General features: G+C 45.1%; 1 protein-coding gene across 4 annotated transcripts in view; it reads right to left on the bottom strand.

Annotated features, from left to right (window-relative positions):
* The window catches only part of mtd (TLD domain-containing protein mustard), a 756,074-nt gene that overhangs the window by 621,463 nt on the left and 112,841 nt on the right, over positions 1-21,770 (bottom strand). For all 4 annotated transcript variants that reach the window (XM_071696920.1, XM_071656180.1, XM_071656091.1 and 1 more), the window contains one exon: positions 14,806-14,877. In XM_071696920.1, the coding sequence (XP_071553021.1) occupies positions 14,806-14,877 (72 nt within the window). The remainder of the gene's footprint in view (positions 1-14,805; positions 14,878-21,770) is intronic.

Here is a 21,770-nt window from a genome sequence, read left to right on the forward strand (position 1 = left end):
ATGTTGTGAAGATAAGGATACACAGAGGCCAGGGTAATCTGTGATATATTTCTTATGTTAGCCGAGACGGCACGGGCGGTTGGGGCCCTAATCAAGGTCATCTCATTAACGATATATATAGATAGATAGATCGATCGATCGATAGAGATAGATAGATAGATGTATATGACCCTATAAATATGTCTTCAAATTGCTTTAACCACTATCTTTGATTCTGAAATCTACGTTGTAAGCTAATAATCTTTTAAAACTCTAACGACTTTTAAAACCTATCGTTTCTCCTATTTTTTCCCCAACAGCCGATGTTAACACTGATAACGACGGTAGTTAGATGTGCAGTTTTTTTTATATAACTGTTCTTTCGATAATTAGTGAGCCATTAGCGAGGCTCTGGTCATCTGGCACACACACACACTCTCTCCCTTCCTGGAGTGATCCTGTTGAACATGATGTTCATACGAGATGGTATTGCTTACCTCACTTCATACACGTCGGCAAGACAGTTTTTGAAGGTGAATTTGTCTATCAAAAGACTCTTCAGGATGTATTTCGATACCTTCACTATACTATGGGTCGGATCGAAAATAAGTGTATAGAAATCTATCCGAATATTTAAAATATTTTCTTGGTATATATGATTATTACACGAAAGTGCACTTGGGAGCTTATCGTGTTTCATTTACTCGTGGACTCATAGGAATATATATATATATATATATATATATATATATATATATATATATATATATATATATATATATATATATATATATATACGCCATCAGAAACAAAACTCAGTATCATATGGTACTATAATTTCTTTACACTGTATAGTACTGACCAAAACTGCAGTAGATTATCATTAACTTCATTACCATCAAATGTTATCACACACACACACACACACACACACACACACACACACACACACACACACCTGACGTTGGCCTGGTCTGGCTTGATTCTCGGAAGGTCAAAGTTCAGGCCATCATGCACAAGGGTCGTGGTGTCGTGCTCAAGGGTCGTATCGTCATGCGTTTGGGTCGAATTAAGCTGAAGTGGGGCATGTATATTCAGGGATATATCCCCATGACTTCACGGGAGCCGTCACCAACACAGTGTTGTGCCCACGAAATGATAATGATGATAATTATCATTATGATACTGATTATGATAATGATTACAGTAATCAACCCACTGTAATAAAGGTGACGAGGAAAAGAACAGCGTGTAATAATAATAATAATAATAATAATAATAATAATAATAATAATAATAATAATAATAATAATAACAATAATAATAATGATGATAATAATAATAATGATGATAATAATAATAATGATGATAATAATAATAATGAAATAATAATAATAATGAATATAATAATAATAATAATAATAATAATAATAATAATAATAATGATGATGATAATAATAATAATGAAATAATAATAATAATAATAATAATAATAATAATAATAATAATAATAGTAATAACAATAATAATAATAATAATAATAATAATAATAATAATAATAATAATAATAATAATAATAATAAAATAATAATAATAATATTATAAATAATACAATGATATAATGATTAATAATAATAATAATAATAATAATAATAATAATAATAATAATAATAATAACAACGTAACTTTGTATGTATCTTTTTGGCCTTTGCGAAGTAGCGTCAGGAGCTACAGAACAAGTGCCTCATTTGCGCACATGCAATCACTTGCTATCATATATATACTGTACCGAGACCAGCGCCTACCATCCACAGCCAAGCCCTACGTAACACTACACCCACGTCCATCTTCACCGCTCCTCTCTGTCTTGGTGCAGCCCACTGACAGCATACCATCCTCCCCTCAAGTACTATACCACGTCTAGCCAGTTCATTATCTCCAGTGTAAGCCTCTTGTGCCCCGGAATGTTTAAAACCCGATACCCCAAAGCTTCCTTCACTCCATCCTCCCACTTTCTTCTAGGTTTCTCCCCCCCGCGCACCCCCTTCTCTCTCTCTCTCTCCCATGCTCCCTCCCTTAGTGACACACAGATGCCCTTCCTTCGCTCATCCTTTCCATCATGCGCGGACGATTTCAGCACACTCTGGGTTGGTCCTGTCAGTCAGGCATCGCTTAGAACCTCAACTCACTCTGAAGCCCTCATTCCTTCTCACACGATCAACAACCCGCTTCCTATCACCACATACACCTATCTTTTATTGTTTTCTCTACCCCCTCTGTCGACTGTGGTCCATGTGGTTACTATCCTTACCAGCAGCAAGAGAGAGAGAGAAGAAGAGCGAGTCAACAGAAACGACGAGCTTCGTAATAATCAATCTTCGTTGAAATGTCTCTTTGAGCTGTGTATAGGTGAACGGTGATGCTACAGTGTGAGAGAGAGAGAGAGAGTATTAGTGTGAGAGGCTCACATGATGATGTGAGGGGGGGGGAGGGGGGAGGCAGACGTCATCACCCGGGGCTTAGACAAGTGTTTCAGCGAACGATGGTAATGCCAGACTTTGACCTTTCTTTCATGTTATGTAGATGTATACGTTCTCTTGTGAGTAATGTGTATCAGTTATACGTTTGATCTCTTGAGCATGACGGTACCAGCCCAGAGGGGGTATGGTTCTCTTGACCCTTGACCTGAGACTTAAGCTTAGGCCACGTCCGTGGTTGTGTGCTTTCATAGCCAAGGGTCGTACTGCGTTGCTCAAGGGTCGTGCCATAGTGCTCAAGGGTCGTAGAATAGTGCTCAAGGGTCGTACTGTCGTGATCAAGGATATTATCATCGTCTTCAATGGTCGTAACGTCGTACTCAAGGATCGCACCGTCATGCTCAAGTATTATACCGTCGTCCTCAAGGATCGTACCGTCGTGCTCAAGGATCGTACCATCGAGCACAAGTATCGTACCGTCTTGCTCAAGGATCGTACCGTCGTGCTCAAGGATCGTAACATCGAGCTCAAGTATCGTACCGTCGTACTCAAGGATCATACTGTGTTTAAGGATCGTATCGTTGTGCTTAAGAAATCAAGGCTATGAGGCCGATCACTCAAGACCCAGATACATGAAACGCTCGCACACCATCAGACGATTTTGAGAACATCTACGCAACACCCTGGCAAATGAGCAGCGCAGCTCACCTCCGCTAAAACATAGCGGACGAAAGTCGAATTAGTAGATAACATAAGATGAGCAAAGGTTTTCAACAGCTGGTAAATAACGAATGAAGTGGACGACACTTGTTAAAAGAAAATAAACTAGAGTTATGCATATCATTCCCATTTTCTTAGGGTTGAGGGTTAAGAGAAAATGGGCTCCAGCCAGTTCTGGCCACCCACGATCCCAGGACAGACTACTTCATCTGGTGTTTCTGTGGTACGCCTAACGACAGGTCTACTGTCTTGGGTGTAACTCACCCATAACATCGGCTTTACAACAGTAACTGTATTTAGTTAAATAGGTGACACTATTTTCTCCATTTCTGAGAGAGGAGAACACTGAAAGGGTGTCTGAACAATAAAGAAAGAGAGAAAGAAAGTGTTCACAACTGGCAAGAGACGTCGCCATGAGACACTCCTGACCCACATGGCTACAGTGGGAGATACTGCCGCCTTGTGTCACCCACGCCAGACGTATGAGAATATATAATTAAGATACTCATCGCTGGCGTCTAATGGCGTGATGGAAAACGACAATTTAGAGGAAGTGTTACGTGAGTGGCAGCGTGACACCTCGCCAGGTGGCTCACCTCCCCTGCACTGGTTATTGTGAAGCCAAGATGGTGAAACGTATTGTGATTTACCGTCACACTTCCCTCCCTCCCCAGCATCACCTCCCTCCTCTTCCTGCATCACCTCCCTACTCTCCCTCATTCCATCACTAACATCCTTCCCTCCCACGCTCCCTCCTCTCCCTCATTCCATCACAACATCCTTCCCTCCCACGCTCCCTCCTCTCCCTCATTCCATCACTAACATCCTTCCCTCCCACGCTCCCTCCTCTCCCTCATTCCATCACTAACATCCTTCCCTCCCACGCTCCCTCCTCTTCCTCATTCCATCACTAACATCCTTCCCTCCCACGCTCCCTCCTCTTCCTCATTCCATCACTAACATCCTTCCCTCCCACGCTCCCTCCGCTTCCTCATTCCATCACTGACATCCTTCCCTCCCACGCTCCCTCCTCTCCCTCATTCCATCTCCACCACTACCGGGGTTATGACTCTGGTTAAGGGTGGAGAAGTGGCTCCCTATAACACCAGGCAGTGGTTAGTGATGGAGAAATAGATCTTTATAACGCCAGGTGGATCAACTGGGTGTGGTATAGGGGGCACGTTACCTGATTGGAACACCTTACAACAGGAGTACACTGTGAGTGCTGTGGGGACACCTCACAGCACAGACGAACTGGTCAGAAGTGTCGTATGGGGACAGCCCACAACACCGGGAGACTAGCCAGAAGTGCAGTGAAGACCCTTCCCCCCTCACAGCACCTGGTGTCTGGCCAAGCAGTGGTGTGTGGGGGACCACCTCACAGCTGGAGACTGCTGGACATTCATTAAGTAGTGTGGAGGGGGACACCACAGGAACACCAGCAGAGTGGCCACGAAATGCTGTGGTGAACACCTCACACCAACAGGGGACTGACCAAAGTGTTGCGGGGGGGGACTTCCTCATATTTCCCCCCCCCCCCCCCGACCCATCATCCAGGCAGCGACGAGCGAAAATCAATTCAAGTTTCCTACGTTGTTTCCTCTGACAGGCAGGCCTCCTGCTGCCCCCCACACACCTCCTCCCTCTACCTGTGCCTTCTCCCTCACTCCTTCCCACCAGGTCACCTTCCCCTCCCTCACTCCACCACCAGAAGGCCACCTTCCCTTCCCTCCCTCACTCCACCACCAGAAGGCCACCTTCCCATCCCTCACTCCACCACCAGAAGGCCACCTTCCCATCCCTCACTCCACCACCAGATGGCCACCTTCCCCTCCCTCACTCCACCCCAGAAGGCCACCTTCCCCTCCCTCACTCCTCCCCACAAGGCCACCTTCCCCTGACTTCCTCATAAGGCCAAAACTTTCCCGCCCTCACTCCACCACCAGGTCACCCTCCAAGTGTAATGCAATCACAATAACATTATCACACATAAACATGCAATGTTTGGTAAACCCTTATCAGGCGAACGAAGGACTAAAGACCTTGGAGTGGTGATAGTCCAGATCTAACTCAACAATTGTTAGGGATTCTGGAGACCTCAATCTGGCACGGGCACTCGTCCTCTCTCTGACTTTGAAACGCGCACGGCAATCCTCAGCTGCACATAATACATCAGCTTTCAGGGCTTGATGTATGACCTACGGAGGGAAAGAATTCGCTGCTTAATCTTCACAACGCGCTAGTCAGACCACACAGTTCGAGTACTCCCTCCCGCTCTGGTCACCAGCTAAAACGAATACAAAAATGGGCAACAAAACTAATTCCGTCCCTCAGAAATAAACATTGCAGAGTTCTCCACAACAATTCCCTCTGACAAAGCAGAGGACTTGGCAGAGATTTCGATAGTATATCTCGAGATAAATTTCTTGACGTTAGACAGATAATATGACCAATCACAACGATAGGAAGCTAGAGGGAAGACGACGCAATGCATAAACGCAGGCAAAAGAACTCCATACAATAGTTACAGAATATTTCGAGCAGCAAAATATTATTCGAATATGTAACTAAAAGCAAAAATTATCATTTATACTGATACACGGCCAATCTAGTACTTTATGTAACGTCCCAGTGATTAACATGTTTAACAATACAGTATACTACACCACGTATTACAGTTCCATCTGTGTTTACAGAGGCAGCGGCTGTTCGTCCTCACCAGGGCAGCCACCATCTGGAATGAGACCAAAATGTCCTTTCTCTTTTTTTTTTCCATTCATTCTTTCCTATAGAATTTCCCTGGCAGTATACACTCTCTGGAATACACGTGGTGTTCCTTAATAGCGACTGCCCTGCCGGCTGATGTGCCAGAGGGAGTGGTGGTGGTGGTGGACAAGGGAGGAAGGTTCTGCTCTGCTATCCTGTCTCTAAATATATAGATGTGAGACGCAGGAGAGAGACTTACTATCCTGCAACAGATAATCTCACAATGGACCAACACGTTCTCTATAATCATTCTCTCCCTTGTGCTCCCTCACTCCCACATCAAGTCGTCTACTGCATCACTCCTCCAACACACCACACTCTCCTCCCTCAAACCGTCCCCCCTCCTGCCCATCATTTCCGTCTCCTTCCTTACTCCTTCGCTCCCCCTCTACCACACCACGCCTCATCCTCCGGAACAACGAGGAAAATTACCGAGTACAATCAAATCAGAATCATTTCCACGCTCAGGGACTATGAAGGGAGAGTGGATTGACACTCTCTCTCTCTCTCTCTCTCTCTCTCTCTCTCTCTCTCTCTCTCTCTCTCTCTCTCTCTCTCTCTCTCTCTGCCTTTTAGGAAAACGTCGTCGTGAGTACATGCAAGTAAGTACCCCTCCCTCCCCCTTCTCACTCTCTCTCTCTCTCTCTCTCTCTCTCTCTCTCTCTCTCTCTCTCTCTCTCTCTCTCTTGTTAGCGCCGCGTGTTGTCGTCCCCGGAGAGTCGTTCTTGGGCGGCTGGCTGCTCTATGGAGGTCCTCCTCAGGCACGACTAACGACCTGTTACCAAGCCTGGTAAAAGGCACCATTGCCTCTCTACTCTCAGCGGCCTTGAGCACAACGGTACGACTCTCAAATTCAACGGTACGACCCATGAACACAACGGTACGACCCTTATGCTCAACTGTACGACCCATGAACACAACGGTACGACCCAAGAGGGCAACGGTACGAAACTTGAGCACTACAGTATGACCCTTAAGCTCACCGGTACGACCCCTGAGCACAATAGGACGACCCTAGAGGACAGGGGTACAATCCTTGATAGTACGACCATTAGGTAAGATGGCCTGGCCTTTGACCTGGTCCCTAAGGGCATCACGGTCGTGCTCCCTTGGATATGGGGTTGTGAGAATGTCCTCGACCCCTTAACTTGTTCTTGCCAAGCCCCAATCCCCCTTAACTCCCCCTGGATAACCCTTTAAATCCTTGGCATGTCTTGAACATTTCCTCTTCCCCTTCACTCACCCCAGAAATGCCTACCTCCCCACTTCCGTAAGCTTGCCACACACACCTGCTTCCCCATTGCCCTAAGCTTGAACCAAAGGTGCCCACCCTAATGCCCTCAGCTTGACCCAGAAGTGTCTCCCCATTGCCCTAACCTTGCTCGTGACGCGCTCCCCACACCCTCCTCCTCCCCACTGCCCAAAACCTTGTCTCCGACGTGCCTCTCCTCTGCCTTAAGCTTGCCCCAGACGTGTCTGCCCACTGCCCAAGCTTTCCCTAGACATACCATCACCAACCACTGCCCAAAGCTTGCCCTAGGTGGTGAGTGGGTAACTAGACGGTTGCTTGGTGGTGGGTAGAAAGTTGGTTGGGTGGTTGGCTGATAACTCGTTGCTGGTCAGGAGGTGGACGGTAGCGTAATGGTATAGTTGGCTTGTCTGCCTGGTGGGTTGTTCAGGTGTTGAGGTGGGCGGGTTGGTAGATAGGTAGATGAATGAGTAGGTGGGTGGACAGAGGAGAGCAGAGAGCTGGTTGACTGGGTAGATAGGTAGACAGACGAGGAAGCAGGAAGCTGGTGGACTGGGTCGTTCGTGAGATGACTGCTTGGTTGACTGACTGGGTGGAAAATGAGTTTAGGTGGCTAGCTATTTCAGAGGTTAGTTGGTAGAGTGAGTGGTCAATTAAGAGATGGATGGGTACGTAATTGGTTCGATATGTCGGTCGCCAGTTGGCTGGTTGAGTGATGAGGGGTAGGTGGGAAGGTGGAGGGTAAGTGTGAGGGTAAGTGTGAGGAAGGGTGGGTAAGTAAGGTCCCCTTACTCACATGATATCTGACACATAAATCCTTTGACTCAGTCTCTCTTCACTCATCCTCTCCATACTTCCAAACATTTCAGTGCACCCTGTTCTCTCTCTCTCTCTCTCTCTCTCTCTCTCTCTCTCTCTCTCTCTCTCTCTCTCTCTCTCTCTCTCTCTCATACGCAGCTGACTACCACACTCCCCTCTGCTATTCCTGAAACGACCAACCCTTCCCACACCACCTCCTGTCCCTTAAAAGTATTCCATTTGGCAACGCAGCCACTCACCCTCTTCCCCTCCTCTTGCATTAAGGGTCCATGACTCTCGTCTCCACAACATCGCTGGGGCGACACTACCATCAGAGAAACGCCCATCTCTGCTCTCACATACAATGGCTTCTCTCTCTCTCTCTCTCTCTCTCTCTCTCTCTCTCTCTCTCTCTCTCTCTCTCTCTCTCTCTCTAATGCACCCAAGGCGTTCGCCTCCTCACCCAAGCCATGGCTCACTTCAGCTTCTTTAGGGCCATCCGATACCATGTCCATTCCTGGGTATCTTAAAACACTCCTCTTCCTCAAGTTTCTCTCCTTTCAACTCAACAGGTCTACGTAGTGTCTGAGGTAAGAACATGTGTTCCATGGAAGAAAACTGGAAGGAAAAGAAGATGGATGAACGGAAGAATGTAATGGATTAGAAAACGAAGTACGGGGGGGGGATATGCGTCCATCTAGCGGAGACAATGTTAACTACTTCGTGGGTCAGGCCACTGTCATTCGAACATCCAGTTTTGGACGTAAAATCTTTATCAATAAATATTATCAAAAAAACAACAACGAAATGACGCCTCCTTTTTATACTCGATGTTTTACATAATGACTAAGGAATGTGAGACTGTAAAATGAAATATATGATTATTTAACGCAAGTATGCAAATCTGCAAACAATTTTCTAAACATAAATGGTGATTTGGTAATTGATAATTCGTTTACTAAAATGTTTACCGTAACACGTATGAAACAACAACAAAAAGGGATTAATTAATACAATTGTTATAACAACTGTTAACAGAAACTAAATCGAGTATATACAATAAAGAGAAAATGGGTATTCCGTCTCGTTTTCTAAGGAAAGATACGATGGGTAACGGAAGTATTTCATCTTCACTCAAGGAAAATTGTATTCTTCTTTTTAATAAAGACATGGAGAGAAAACGGACGAAGGATACTGTTTGACTAGAAACAACTCATACAAAGCAACGCACATGAGGTGTCTGGGTCAAAGTCCAGGCAACATTACCCTCCTGTACTTCTATTTTCTTATCTTCTCTTGATCTTAAACCTGTTCCTCTTGTCAACAGGTAAGAGAGATACTCATAACTTTCATCTTGCAACTGGACCTCTCTGTCTTAATTACACACACACACACACACACACACACACACACACACACACGTATGGATATATATGATCCACTTCCGCTTCCATGGTTCCATCCGCTGCCAGATCCACTCCCAGATATCTAAAACACTTCACTTCCTCCAGTTTTTCTCCATTCAAACTCACCTCCCAAGTGACCGTATATATATATACGGATATACAAGGTTACGAGACAGGGGAGATGCGAGTGTGTAAAACTCTCTCCTCGTAACACACCAATAGATATTAGAAGTAGATCTATTGTTTGATCATTACCCCAGGACCAACTGCTTTTAAAGTGTCCTAGTGTCAATGCACCCAAAACCTTCCTTTGCCCCCTCACCCCAATCCTACCGGCTCACTTCAGCTCTAATGGTTTCATTTGTTGCCACATCTACACCGAACACACTGCACTCTTTTCCGAGTTCTCTCCATTCAAACTCACACTCCATACAACTTCTTTTCTCTTCACTGCTGAGCTTAATAACCTTGCTTTCTATTAACATTTACTCGTAACCTTCTCCTTTCACACACACACTCTCCCAAACTCATGACACCCTAACCTGCCACCAGCGCCGTGTCACTATCAAACAACAACTGGCTCTCCTCCTAGGCTCTCTCATCCCAACAGACTACATACCTGCTCCTCTTCCCTCCCTCACCACCCCATCCATGAACAAATCAAACAGCCATGGTGACATCACATATCCCAACCGCAGACTCACTTACACCTAGAACCACTCATCCTTCTCTCTTCCTACTCGCCACACGCCTTACACTTTTGATAAAATATATACGCAGCTCCTTATAGGGTTCCTTCCACATATTGTCGCGACACTTTTCATAGGGCACCTCACCCAATCAACACCGATCATACGCTTTTTCCAGATCCATAAACGCTAAATATAAGCCCTTCAGTTTCTCTAAGTATTTCTCGCACACATTCTACAAAACAGACACCTGATCTGCATATCCTCTGCTACTCCTAATGCTACATTATACTGATCCAGTCTGAAAATACGTGCCTGCTACCACCCTGTCTATCACCACTTTCCCATACGTATTACCAGCACACCCGACAGACTGATTTCTCTGTAATTTCAACATCCATTTTCGTCCTCTTTGCCTTTATAGTGTCTCAGCATGAGCCATATATATATATATATATATATATATATATATATATATATATATATATATATATATATATATATATATATATATATATATATATATATATTGAAAATCATACACAACCAATCAACAACGCAATCACCATTTATTTTAAGAAATTCAACTACAATCCCAACCATCCCAGCTACCTTGCCGCCCTTCATCTTACGCAAGGCTTTCACCACCCCTTCTTCTTTCACTCTACCAATTTCCGAAACTCTTTCACGTATGTACATCCACACCCAAAACGTCCCATACCTGCCACCCAACCATCGAACATACTGAACAGCCCTTCAAAATATTCACGCCACACAGACACAGTCACACACAGAAACACAAACACTCACACAACTGCAAACCACAAAAATCTAACAGAAATGAATGAAAATACAACCTGTCATAAGTACTGTGAACTTGGGAAGATATGAAGTCTGAAGTGTCGGGGGTTTGACAATCAATTGGCGGCTGTTGGAGGCGAGATTGAAACGAAGCTGGAGGAGGAGGAGGAGGAGGAGGAGGAGGAGTGGTGGCTGCCGCTGCCAGGTGAGGCAACCCGACCTGACGCGTGTGTGTGTGTAAGGCTCTCCCCCGCCCCACGGGGCGTCTGCCTGCCCCTCCTATATACCTGCCAATAACCCTCACCACACCTTCCTGTATACCTCTCCCTCCACTTTTATTGCTCTCTCTCTCTCTCTCTCTCTCTCTCTCTCTCTCTCTCTCTCTCTCTCTCTCTCTCTCTCTCTCGGGCCAGGGCCGCCCCCCATCAACTCACATCGCCACCAGGAATCCTTACAGGCGCCTTTTCCCCTCCCGGCAGTTATTACACATCTCCAGCTAGACCTGTTCCCAGACGGTACGGCCTGTCACATGTGTTTCTGCGGGTGTGTGCAGGTGTATGGGAGTGAGTACAGGTGTGTCATTACTATTTGTATGTTAGGGGAAGGGAGTCTTCCAATCGTGTCGCCCCGTCTCTTAACCATCCGTGTGTGTACTATGTCTCTACTTGTATACACTTCCCTTACCCATGTAAGCACAGCTGCTTCAAGTGCCCCCCACACCTCAGCCCTTCCCTTGGTTTCATTTACCCTCACTTTATGCCACTCTTCCCTCACATTCTCTTGGATTATATGCACACAAGTCTCTTTTCCAAGCAAAGTCACTTCTACTACCTTCTTCCCTTCCGTGTCATTTCCCATCTAAAGCCCCTATAAACTTTAACGTTCGCCTCCAGCAAGATATAATTTGACATCACACCCGTTGCCCCTCTCAGCACATTCACATCCAACAGTCTCTCCTCTGCATGCCTACCAGTAAGTAAATAATCCAATAACGCCAGTTGAACCCTTAAGTCCACTCATCCCCGTTCAGTTGTACATGCATTTCTTTTTTTTTAAAGGAGGTATACTCAATCACCAATTGTTTTTGCAGCACGTAACGGAACAAGCTGTTCGATATATTCATTTACACCGAGTACACCACGTCTCCATTTGTACCCTTAACTGCCACATCAGCTTTAGCAGTCAATTTTCCCCATCACTCAGACTCGATCCCATGCATCAAAACTGGTGAGGCAGCTTCTCCCCAAAGACACATCTCTCGTCTTAACTCCTTCGGTTACAGGGTGCGTTTGCAATGATAGTCCCACTCACTTCTCGTAATCGACTTCCATTCTTAAGCACATCACCATGATCTAACTTCTTTATGTTTACAACACACTCACAAGACTCTCCCCTCATCATAACTGCCGCATCCACCTTCTTTCGTCCTAGTCCTCACACGAACCCGAGTCTTCATCCCTCGAACATTTCCAAACCATTCATTCTTCCCCCTTCCCCTCGAGCATGATGTTACCCAGAGCCAGAACATCTAAGTCCTTCTTCCCAAACATTGTTCTATTTCATCCTTCTTCTCATGCTGGACACATCCACTTACATTCAGCCATCCCACACTGAACTTCTCTGATGTATCCCTCTCTTGGCTCCTTCTTTTGTTCTTTTATTCTTTTCTAAAGTAACAATACAAGGAAGGGAGGGTTTCGAGGCCCATGCTCCCGTCTCTCTCTCTCTCTCTCTCTCTCTCTCTCTCTCTCTCTCTCTCTCTATATATATATATATATATATATATATATATATATATATATATATATATATATATATATATATATATATTCCTATGAGTCCATGGGGAAAATGAATCATGATAAGTCCCCAAGTGCACTTTCGTGTAATAATCACATCATCAGGGGAGACACAAGAAAGAAATATAAGTCAGATGATATACAACGAAGAGACGTAGCTAGGACGCCATTTGGTAAACAGAAAAAAAAAGGGGAAGCAAAAATTATTACCCAAAACAGACAATGGTACTTAAGTGTGCTGAAAAGGATCATTAATAATGACATACAATACCTGAATACAGTATTATACAGAATCATGGCTGTAACATACAACACCTGAATGCAGTATTATACAAAATTATGGCTGTAACATACGAAATGTAAATACAGTATTATACAGAATTATGGCTATAACATACGACACCTAAATACAGTATTATACTAAATTATAGCTGTAACATACGGTACCTGAATGCAGTATCATACAGAATTATGGCTGTAACATACGACACCTAAATACAGTATCATACAGTAAACATCACTAAAGCTACAGTTAGAAGGGGTCAGTGCGTCAGCCAGGGAATTATGAGAGTGCTGAAGACGACCATAATAACAACGACAGCTTAGCAGGAGCAACAACAGCAGGTGGTGTCGTCGTCGAGGCAAAGATACAAGAGAACCAGGGAGGTCGTGACACTCCGCTGACGGAGGAGGAGGAGGAGGCAAGTGTCACTGTGGTGCGAGGGAGGAGGAGTACCGACACTTGAGGGTCAGGAGAGACGTCTGAACACAAGTACTGACATAGATGGTCAGAGGCATTGTCAGGACCATGGGGGCAAGGTGAGAGATGTCAGACTCGGGGTGCTGGAACAGATGGTCGGGGGAGAGACAGATGAGCACGTTGACGATGGTGTGGGAGGGTGGTGGAAGGGGGGCACGTTGACGATGGTGTGGGAGGGTGGTGGAATGGGGGCCACGTTGACGATGGTGTGGGAGGGTGATGGAATGGGGGCCACGTTGACGATGGTGTGGGAGGGTGGTGGAAGAGGGGCCACGATGACGATGGTGTGGGAGGGTGGTGGAATGGGGGGCACGTTGACGATGGTGTGGGAGGGTGATGGAAGGGGGGCCCACGATGACGATAGTGTGGGAGGGTGATGGAAGAGGTACGTTGATGATAGATAGACGGGTAGACGGTAAACATGCAGGGGAACGTTTCCGCATCGAACTACGGAAAGAAACGCTGGTTAGGGAGCTGAAAAAAAAGAAGCAGATGAAGCGTATTTTCAAAACACTGACCTACACAGGGGAAACTTTCTTTGAGGGGGCGAAGCGGTAGGTGAAGCATGTTTCAGCATCGTGCTACGAAAAGACACGTACGTCTGAGGTGATATATATATATATATATATATATATATATATATATATATATATATATATATATATATATATATATATATAAATGAAGTAGCTGAAGCATATATAAACATCGAGCTAGGGAGAGAAACGTTGGTGGTGGGGAGGGAGGGAGGGGGGGGGAGATTGAAACAGAAGCAGATGAAGCGTGTTTACACATCGAACTACTAAGAGAAACTCTGGTTGGTTGGTCGGGGAGGGGAGGATGAAACAGATGCAGATGAAGCGAGTTTACACATCGAACTACTGAGAGAGAGAGTGAGGGAGGGAGGGAGGGAGGGTATCACACGACTGCAGAACACAGTCAGGAGAAAGACACAAGATCCTCCTCCCTCATCGTGCTACGGTGAGGGAGTCCAGACGGAGGTTCAGACACTGGTGCACGTGAAGCATATATATATATACAGTGACAGGGATGGAGGCTACAGGAGGGAGGAGGGAGAGAGGGGACACTTGATGCTGTCACACACAGAGAAGCGAATCTCTCTCCAGCCTGCTGCGGGCTGTGAGCAGGCATAGAAGACAAGGCCTGTTTACACATCTAGCTAAAGAGAATAGGAGGTGGTGAGACAAAGTGAGAGGTGGTGGCGGTGGAGAGAGGGGGCTGGGGGCTGGCTGGCTGGCTGGCGGAGCTAGTAAGGTGAGAGCGAACACTTTGCTGTGGAGGGAGAGGTGAGGTGAGGTGAGGGACATTTGAGCGGCAGGCACTTGAGGCATCCCTCTTACCGGAGCCATGGCACCACCGTCTCCGTGACGTGTCTCCCTGCGGCGCCCACGTCGTGTGACAGGCGACGCCCTCTGGCAGACAGACAGACGGGCGTTACTGGCGTTAGTAAATAGTGATCAGACACATGTCATCTATGGGGAAAGAGAACCTATGCTGTTAGTCTACAATAGGATTGAGATCAATGGATAAAGATTCCACAGTGGAAACTGTTAATGGATAATGAATACATACATATATACCTTCCCGTGTAAGATACATGTGTGGGAAATATATCTTGAGATTGTCTGCTTCAAAGGAACTGCCACTGTACGAAGCAGAGGGATAAGATGAAACAACACTTCTCACACACGTATAGCAAACACTAGATATAAGTAATAGTCGCAGACAATACCTAAAAAATTATAATATCAAAAGATATTGTCTGCATATTCATCCACCTCTGTGTCTTCCACCATTCGTACAGTCCTGAATCATATTCGTATGAAACTAAGATACGAATGGAAGACAAAAAGAAGAAAGGGAATGAAATATCACAATAGTCTCGCCCACACCCTGGGCCAGAGCAAAGATTGTCAATGATACCTTCGTCATGTTGTGAGTTTTCTATGGAATATTTCAGTGTTATACAGGTCACTTCACCACAACTTTATGATGCTATGGTATTCATAACTATATACAGGTGCAGAGGTGTGTGTGTGTGTGGTGTGTGTGTGTGTGTAGGTTTGTCTGTGATGAGGGACGCATATGGTCTTCACGTTCTGAGACAAGTTTTCACAGTGGTGTGCACATGACACGATGAGACAGCAGTACCAGGGAAGGACTCAAGGGGTCAGGATGGTACCACTGTGAAGAAGATATACGTTTCTGCTCCATACGAATTCCATCTTGTTAATATCAAATTCCACGAAGCACATTACTAGATATGGAAAAACAGGTGCGTTCTGAATCTCCATAGACAATATGTATGATCTTTAAAAGCGAAATTATCTACTTTATCCAAACTACACCACTAGCTTTATATGATATATCTTCACCTTAAAGTGAAGATATATCATAAAGTAGACGGGTACAAATGGGGGAGACGTGCTCGTAGGGGCACTACAACTTTACGAGGGTCCACACGAGTCAAGTAATGACAGAGACTAACGTAGGTGTCTTGCTCTTCGTCAATGCCAATCTAAGTTAATCCCATGGTGAGCGAAAAACAAAAATGTTTTAGCTGATGATAATAACCAGCTCAGTGTTTACGTAAATGGAAGAAAAATTTTCGTCACAGAGGCGGCGGTGTGAACAAATCCATCGGTTTTTATCTTTATCAATTAATTTGGATTGGGATTGGAAAATTGAAGAGGCGCTTTTTATAAGTGTATAAGTCAAAAGTTCATTTTAACGCTCTGGGCACGAGCGGAGGATTGGTGCGAGAGGCTGGAGACGGTGTAGATAAGTGGTCCACGTGAGAGAACGGGGAACAGAGATAATGATAATAAATGGAAGCTAAAGATAAGCTCTGAGAGAAAACAACAGTAGGATTAACTTGCAAGAAACAGGACCCTTCCCTACCCATGTCTCCTCCTTCCAGACCCTCGTCTCCTCCTTCAAGATCCCTGTCTCCTCCTTCCAGACCCTCGTCTCCTCCTTCAAGATCCCTGTCTCCTCCTTCCAGACCCTGTCTCCTCCTTCAAGATCCCTGTCTCCTCCTTCCAGACCCTCGTCTCCTCCTTCCAGACCCTGTCTCCTCCTTCAAGATCCCTGTCTCCTCCTTCCAGACCCTCGTCTTCTCCTTCCAGACCCTCGTCTCCTCCTTCAAGATCCCTGTCTCCTCCTTCCAGACCCTGTCTCCTCCTTCAAGATCCCTGTCTCCTCCTTCCAGACCCTCGTCTCTTCCTTCCAGACCCTCGTCTCTTCCTTCAAGATCCCTGTCTCCTCCTTCCAGACCCTCGTCTCCTACTTCCAGAACCTCGTCCCCTCCTTCCAGACCCCTCGTCTCCTCCTTCCAGACCCATGGAAGTCTGTATCTCAGGGAAGTTCTGTATCTCAGGGCAGTTTCCCAGCGTTCTGTGGGCCTGACGTACGAACGAGTAGAAGCAATCGTGAGGAAAGGAAAAGATGGAAAGACGCTTGTGCATCACAACGCGTGAACAAGGCCTGTTCATGACGTGGTGTGTGAGGTTCATGCCACTGAGGCTGGCCGGCCGGCTGACACAGGCAGCCAAGGCCATTCGTAGAAAGACGACACCTCAAAGCAGGAATCAAGCAACACGTCAGTACCATGCTTGGTGTACCAAACCTTCAAGATCGCTGGGGTATTTCACGGGAGGAAATCCCAAAGTCTATGTCGCTGGTGTTCAATTATGATCCTTCTTTCTCTTCCCCTTCTATACGGCCTGTTTGAACACGGGTGGTAAACACACGTCCCCCCCTGACGTGGAGGATCACACGGGCGCACCTTAAGGTCATCCCCCATGACGGCTTAATGATTAAGGGAGTGGCCGGTCCACCTTTATCCATGGAAGTGTTACCTAGGCGACGCGACAGCCAGGAAATTTAATGAGTCCCAACCTGGCTCATGCTGTATCCGGGTTACACAGCGGCGTTACACCGGAGGACGGTGGCACAGAACACGAGGGACAGAGGAGGATGAGAAACACAACTGTAACGAGTCGGTTTTTTCTCATCTCACGACCTACGAATCTAATTAGACGAAAAAAATATATATATATGATGAAGTTCGCTGCTGCGCAGGAGAGATCCGTTGTGGCAGCGACAACGCTGATGGGGGAGTTCGACTGCCTCTGACACTGGGAAAAATAATAATGATACAGGGTGGGACAAATACGAGACGTCGGCTTCTAAGTCTCATCATGATCTTACGATTTATACGAAGCGGGACACACCTTCCCTCAGTACAGTCAACACACACACACACACACACACACACACACACACACACTCACACACACACACACACACACACACACACACACACATATATATATATATATATATATATATATATATATATATATATATATATATATATATATATATATATATATATATATAATATTTCATAGTTCATCATACTTAACCGCCGTCTCCCGCGTTACCGGGGTAGCGCAAGGAAACAGACAAGGAATGGCCCAACCCACCCACATGCTCATATATATACATAAACGCCCACACACGCACATAAATATACATATACATTTCACTATACATATACATATACATACACAGACATTTACATATATTCATATGTACATATTCATACTAGCTGCCTTCATCCATTCACGTCGCCACCCCGCCACACATGAAATGCCCCTCGTTATGATCTGACACTGATTACAGTCAAAAGGTAACAAAAAAGGACGGATTAAAAAGACAAAAAGAGAAGGGAAAAACTGACGTTAGAAGATGTTACATTACATGGCACCAGGTTGGTGAGAAGGTGTGAACCAATAGGCTGCTCGCGCGTGTGGTGACCATCCAGGCACATGAAGACTGGGGATATGGATGGGGGGTCAGTGATGGTCAACAGAGGGAGAAGGAATTCTGTAAGGTATCCCCAGAAAGGGCGGGAGGTCACCCGTGGATAGACAACCTCCCTTTGACTAACCCCCCACCCCCAAGTAAAGTGGGTCAGAGAGAGAGAGAGAGAGAGAGAGAGAGAGAGAGAGAGAGAGAGAGAGAGAGAGAGAGAGAGAGAGAGAGAGAGAGAGAGAGTCATATCTGAACCAGGCTTCACAAAAACGAATGCTGATGCTTCGCCTCAGCCACGGCAGGGAGAGCCACAAAAACACAGTGCATGCGCGTTGTGGTTCATATACAAGTGTTCGAGGCTTCGTTGCTCGTAGACTTCCTAAAGTAGCTGTAGCTGCCAGGGGGGAACGTCGTGGTGGCTTCACGATACACGATGGTCTGAGTAGAGGAGTCGAACTGTTTCGATACATTCTGGCATCGAGGCCAGGCCCTCGGGACAGGCCAAAGTCAATGGGTTCATCGACAGCTAACGTTATTCAACCAAGATCTGAATCATACTTCAAATAACACAGTTAATACGAGACCACTGGGTTTATGTCGGATCACGATATGTAACAGATGTATTATACATTTCCATTATACAATAGGACTACATTATACAATAGGATTACAATATCGCAACGTTTTATGAAATGTTTTTAAGCATTTATTAAACACAACACCGAGTTACAAAACCTGTTTCGTTATATGAGCCAACTGCCATTCGCTTCATATTACCAGAGCAGTTAATAGGGTAAAAAATAATATATAAAATAAACGAGAGCGTTCTCTCGAGGCATCGGAAATAATTACGACACGATTCTCCTCCATTAAGTAAAAAAAAAAAAAAAAAATTCCACAGAGACTGTGGAAAAAGCAATATGTAAATTTACGAATGTAAATATATTATGATGTTTACTGACTCGAACGACGCTTTACCTGCAGAACTACAACTATATATATATATATATATATATATATATATATATATATATATATATATATATATATATATATATATATATATATATACACACACAAAAGTATCGTACGCGAAGATCCATCATCGTTTTCTACTTCAATCTGTCAACATGTCAGAAAAAGACATGAAGACAAAAGCTAATACACCTAAAGTGATAAGACTTATTAGATGGTTAACTTTCTTATGTCCCCTTGAGGGTTAAATTATCATAGCTAAGTGATCAAGTTATCACAGGATATGAGTTTGGTCACTGTTATCAGCGGGGTGTTATCCTTCTCCGGGTACGATGGTGATCACACTCGAGGCTGAGCGGTCAGGGTTATCACATACTGCTGCTGCTGGACGTGCTAACTTCTGTCCTATATGTTTACTTACTGTTCTCACGCTATTCAACCCCTAACGAAGTTTTTTTGGGGGGCTCTCTCACCCTATCTCTCATTTGCCTTCTCTCTACACCTCTGTCTTGACTTCCTGCCACCTCCACTTGTACATTTCTCAATCACTCACACTCCTTCCCTGCAAGTAACGCCCATACGTCCCTGTTTTCTTTTCACTGGCATCTTATTCCTCACTTCCCCACTCACTGCCCTTTCTCATACGCCAGCAGCCCACTTTCCGCAAGCCACATACTTCTCACGCACATGTAAGCAGTGCTTCCCTCCATGTACTCCATTCTTCGCACATTCCCCAAGTGCCATTTAACTCCCACATTTTGGCATTTTTCACCCAATCTCTTCTGGTATCTCCTCACATAAACCTCTGTTCCAGGCTTACTCACTTTTTCCACCCTCTTCCCATCCATATCATTTCCTCTTTTCCAACAGCCAGCCACACGCCTATCAAGTTTACACATAATCCAACCATTCCTTTTGACTCCACTGACTCGCTATACTATCATTTCATTTTAGGCAGATACTTCCAAGTATCAGTCTTTCGTTCGCAGTGGATACCTCATGCCTTTCAGTCACACTCTCAACTGCCACATCAACTACTTCATCAATCAAATCATCCATCATTGATGCACGATCTCTGTCGCTCATTCACCTCTTCCCAGAACACTCGCCTCTGAGAAATAGGCTCCCAAGAGCCAACAATCAACCGCCAGATATAATCCACTTTATCGTTTTACCCTCATTAATCTGGAACTCACCTCTTCACACTCTTCTGACGCATTCCCACAACTCCTCCTCCTCCTTCAGGAGAAGTGGTACACACTCCTTTGCTCTCGCCCTTACACTCTAACTTCAGAGTTTGTTCCTACGACATTCCTAAGCCATTCTTCCCCCTTCCCCTTGAGCTTAGTTTCATTCACGTCTCTCTTATCCAAATACACTACCCACCTCTACTTTCTTCTCATCATGGTTACGTCCCAGCACAATTCGGCAACCCAATCTGAGTGTGTGTTTTAATACCTAAATCACCTTCTTCAATCTGTCTGTCTGTCAGTCTGTCCGTCTGTCTGTTCTGTCTTCACAGAGGAAGCATCAACACCTGGGAGAACAAGCCTTACATTTTCTGGCTCTTCAACAGCCAGAGTCGACCGTGGACTGGCAGGAATCCTGGTGATTAGCGCTATAAGTTCTATTTTTCCCTTTAGTTGGCTTCGGCAGGACAGCCATAATTGCCTGGCTACTCGGGGATATGGTTTCCTCTGGTCCGGGGATCTATCAGCTGCAGGCTATGGCTGGGATGTGAGATATCTGACTTATGAAGGATGTGGCGCCTGGGATGTGGTTGGTCATCTGGATGGACTGACTCTTCCCCCTTACATAATAATATCCTCTTCATGAGATTGCGTAATACAGTAGGGGGTCAAAGTTTTCCCCCTTACATAATAACATCCTCTTTATGAGATTGCGTAATACAGTAGGGGGTCAAAGTTTTCCCCCTTACATAATAATATCCTCTTTATGAGATTGCGTAATACAGTAGGGGGTCAAAGTTTTCCCCCTTACATAATAATATCCTCTTTATGAGATTGCGTAATACAGTAGGGGGTCAAAGTTAAGTCATGTACGCCATGAATCTATCATTTGTCTATGTATCTCAGGGTCTTTCTTCCTATCTGGCAACGGGTACTTTTTCCCCTCACAACTGTATGTCACTCTTCGGCGTGCGTACAGTTGGGTAGGGAATGGGCTTCTACGGTCTCCTCAATAATGACCCCTGTGGCTTTTGCCTTCGTGTTGTCTTCGAAGTTGAATCTGTTCTCATCTCTCCCCCCATTTTCATTGCCTTACAGATTACTGCCGTACGTTTTCCAAGTTTTGTGTGGTAGTGTGTGTGTGTGTGTGTGTGTGTGTGTGTGTGTGTGTGTGTGTGTGTGTGTGTGTGTAATACTTAAGAGTCCTTACGAAGAAATTTGGCCTAAGACAGAGCTGGCGTTTAGCATCGCCCTCACTAAAGATTAAGTTAACGAAGAGCGAGCTGTGTTAGTTCCATGCCGTCAAGTGTTATGTGTTA

The sequence above is a fragment of the Panulirus ornatus genome, chromosome 1 (assembly GCF_036320965.1).
Source record: "Panulirus ornatus isolate Po-2019 chromosome 1, ASM3632096v1, whole genome shotgun sequence".
NCBI classification, from domain to species: domain Eukaryota; kingdom Metazoa; phylum Arthropoda; class Malacostraca; order Decapoda; family Palinuridae; genus Panulirus; species Panulirus ornatus.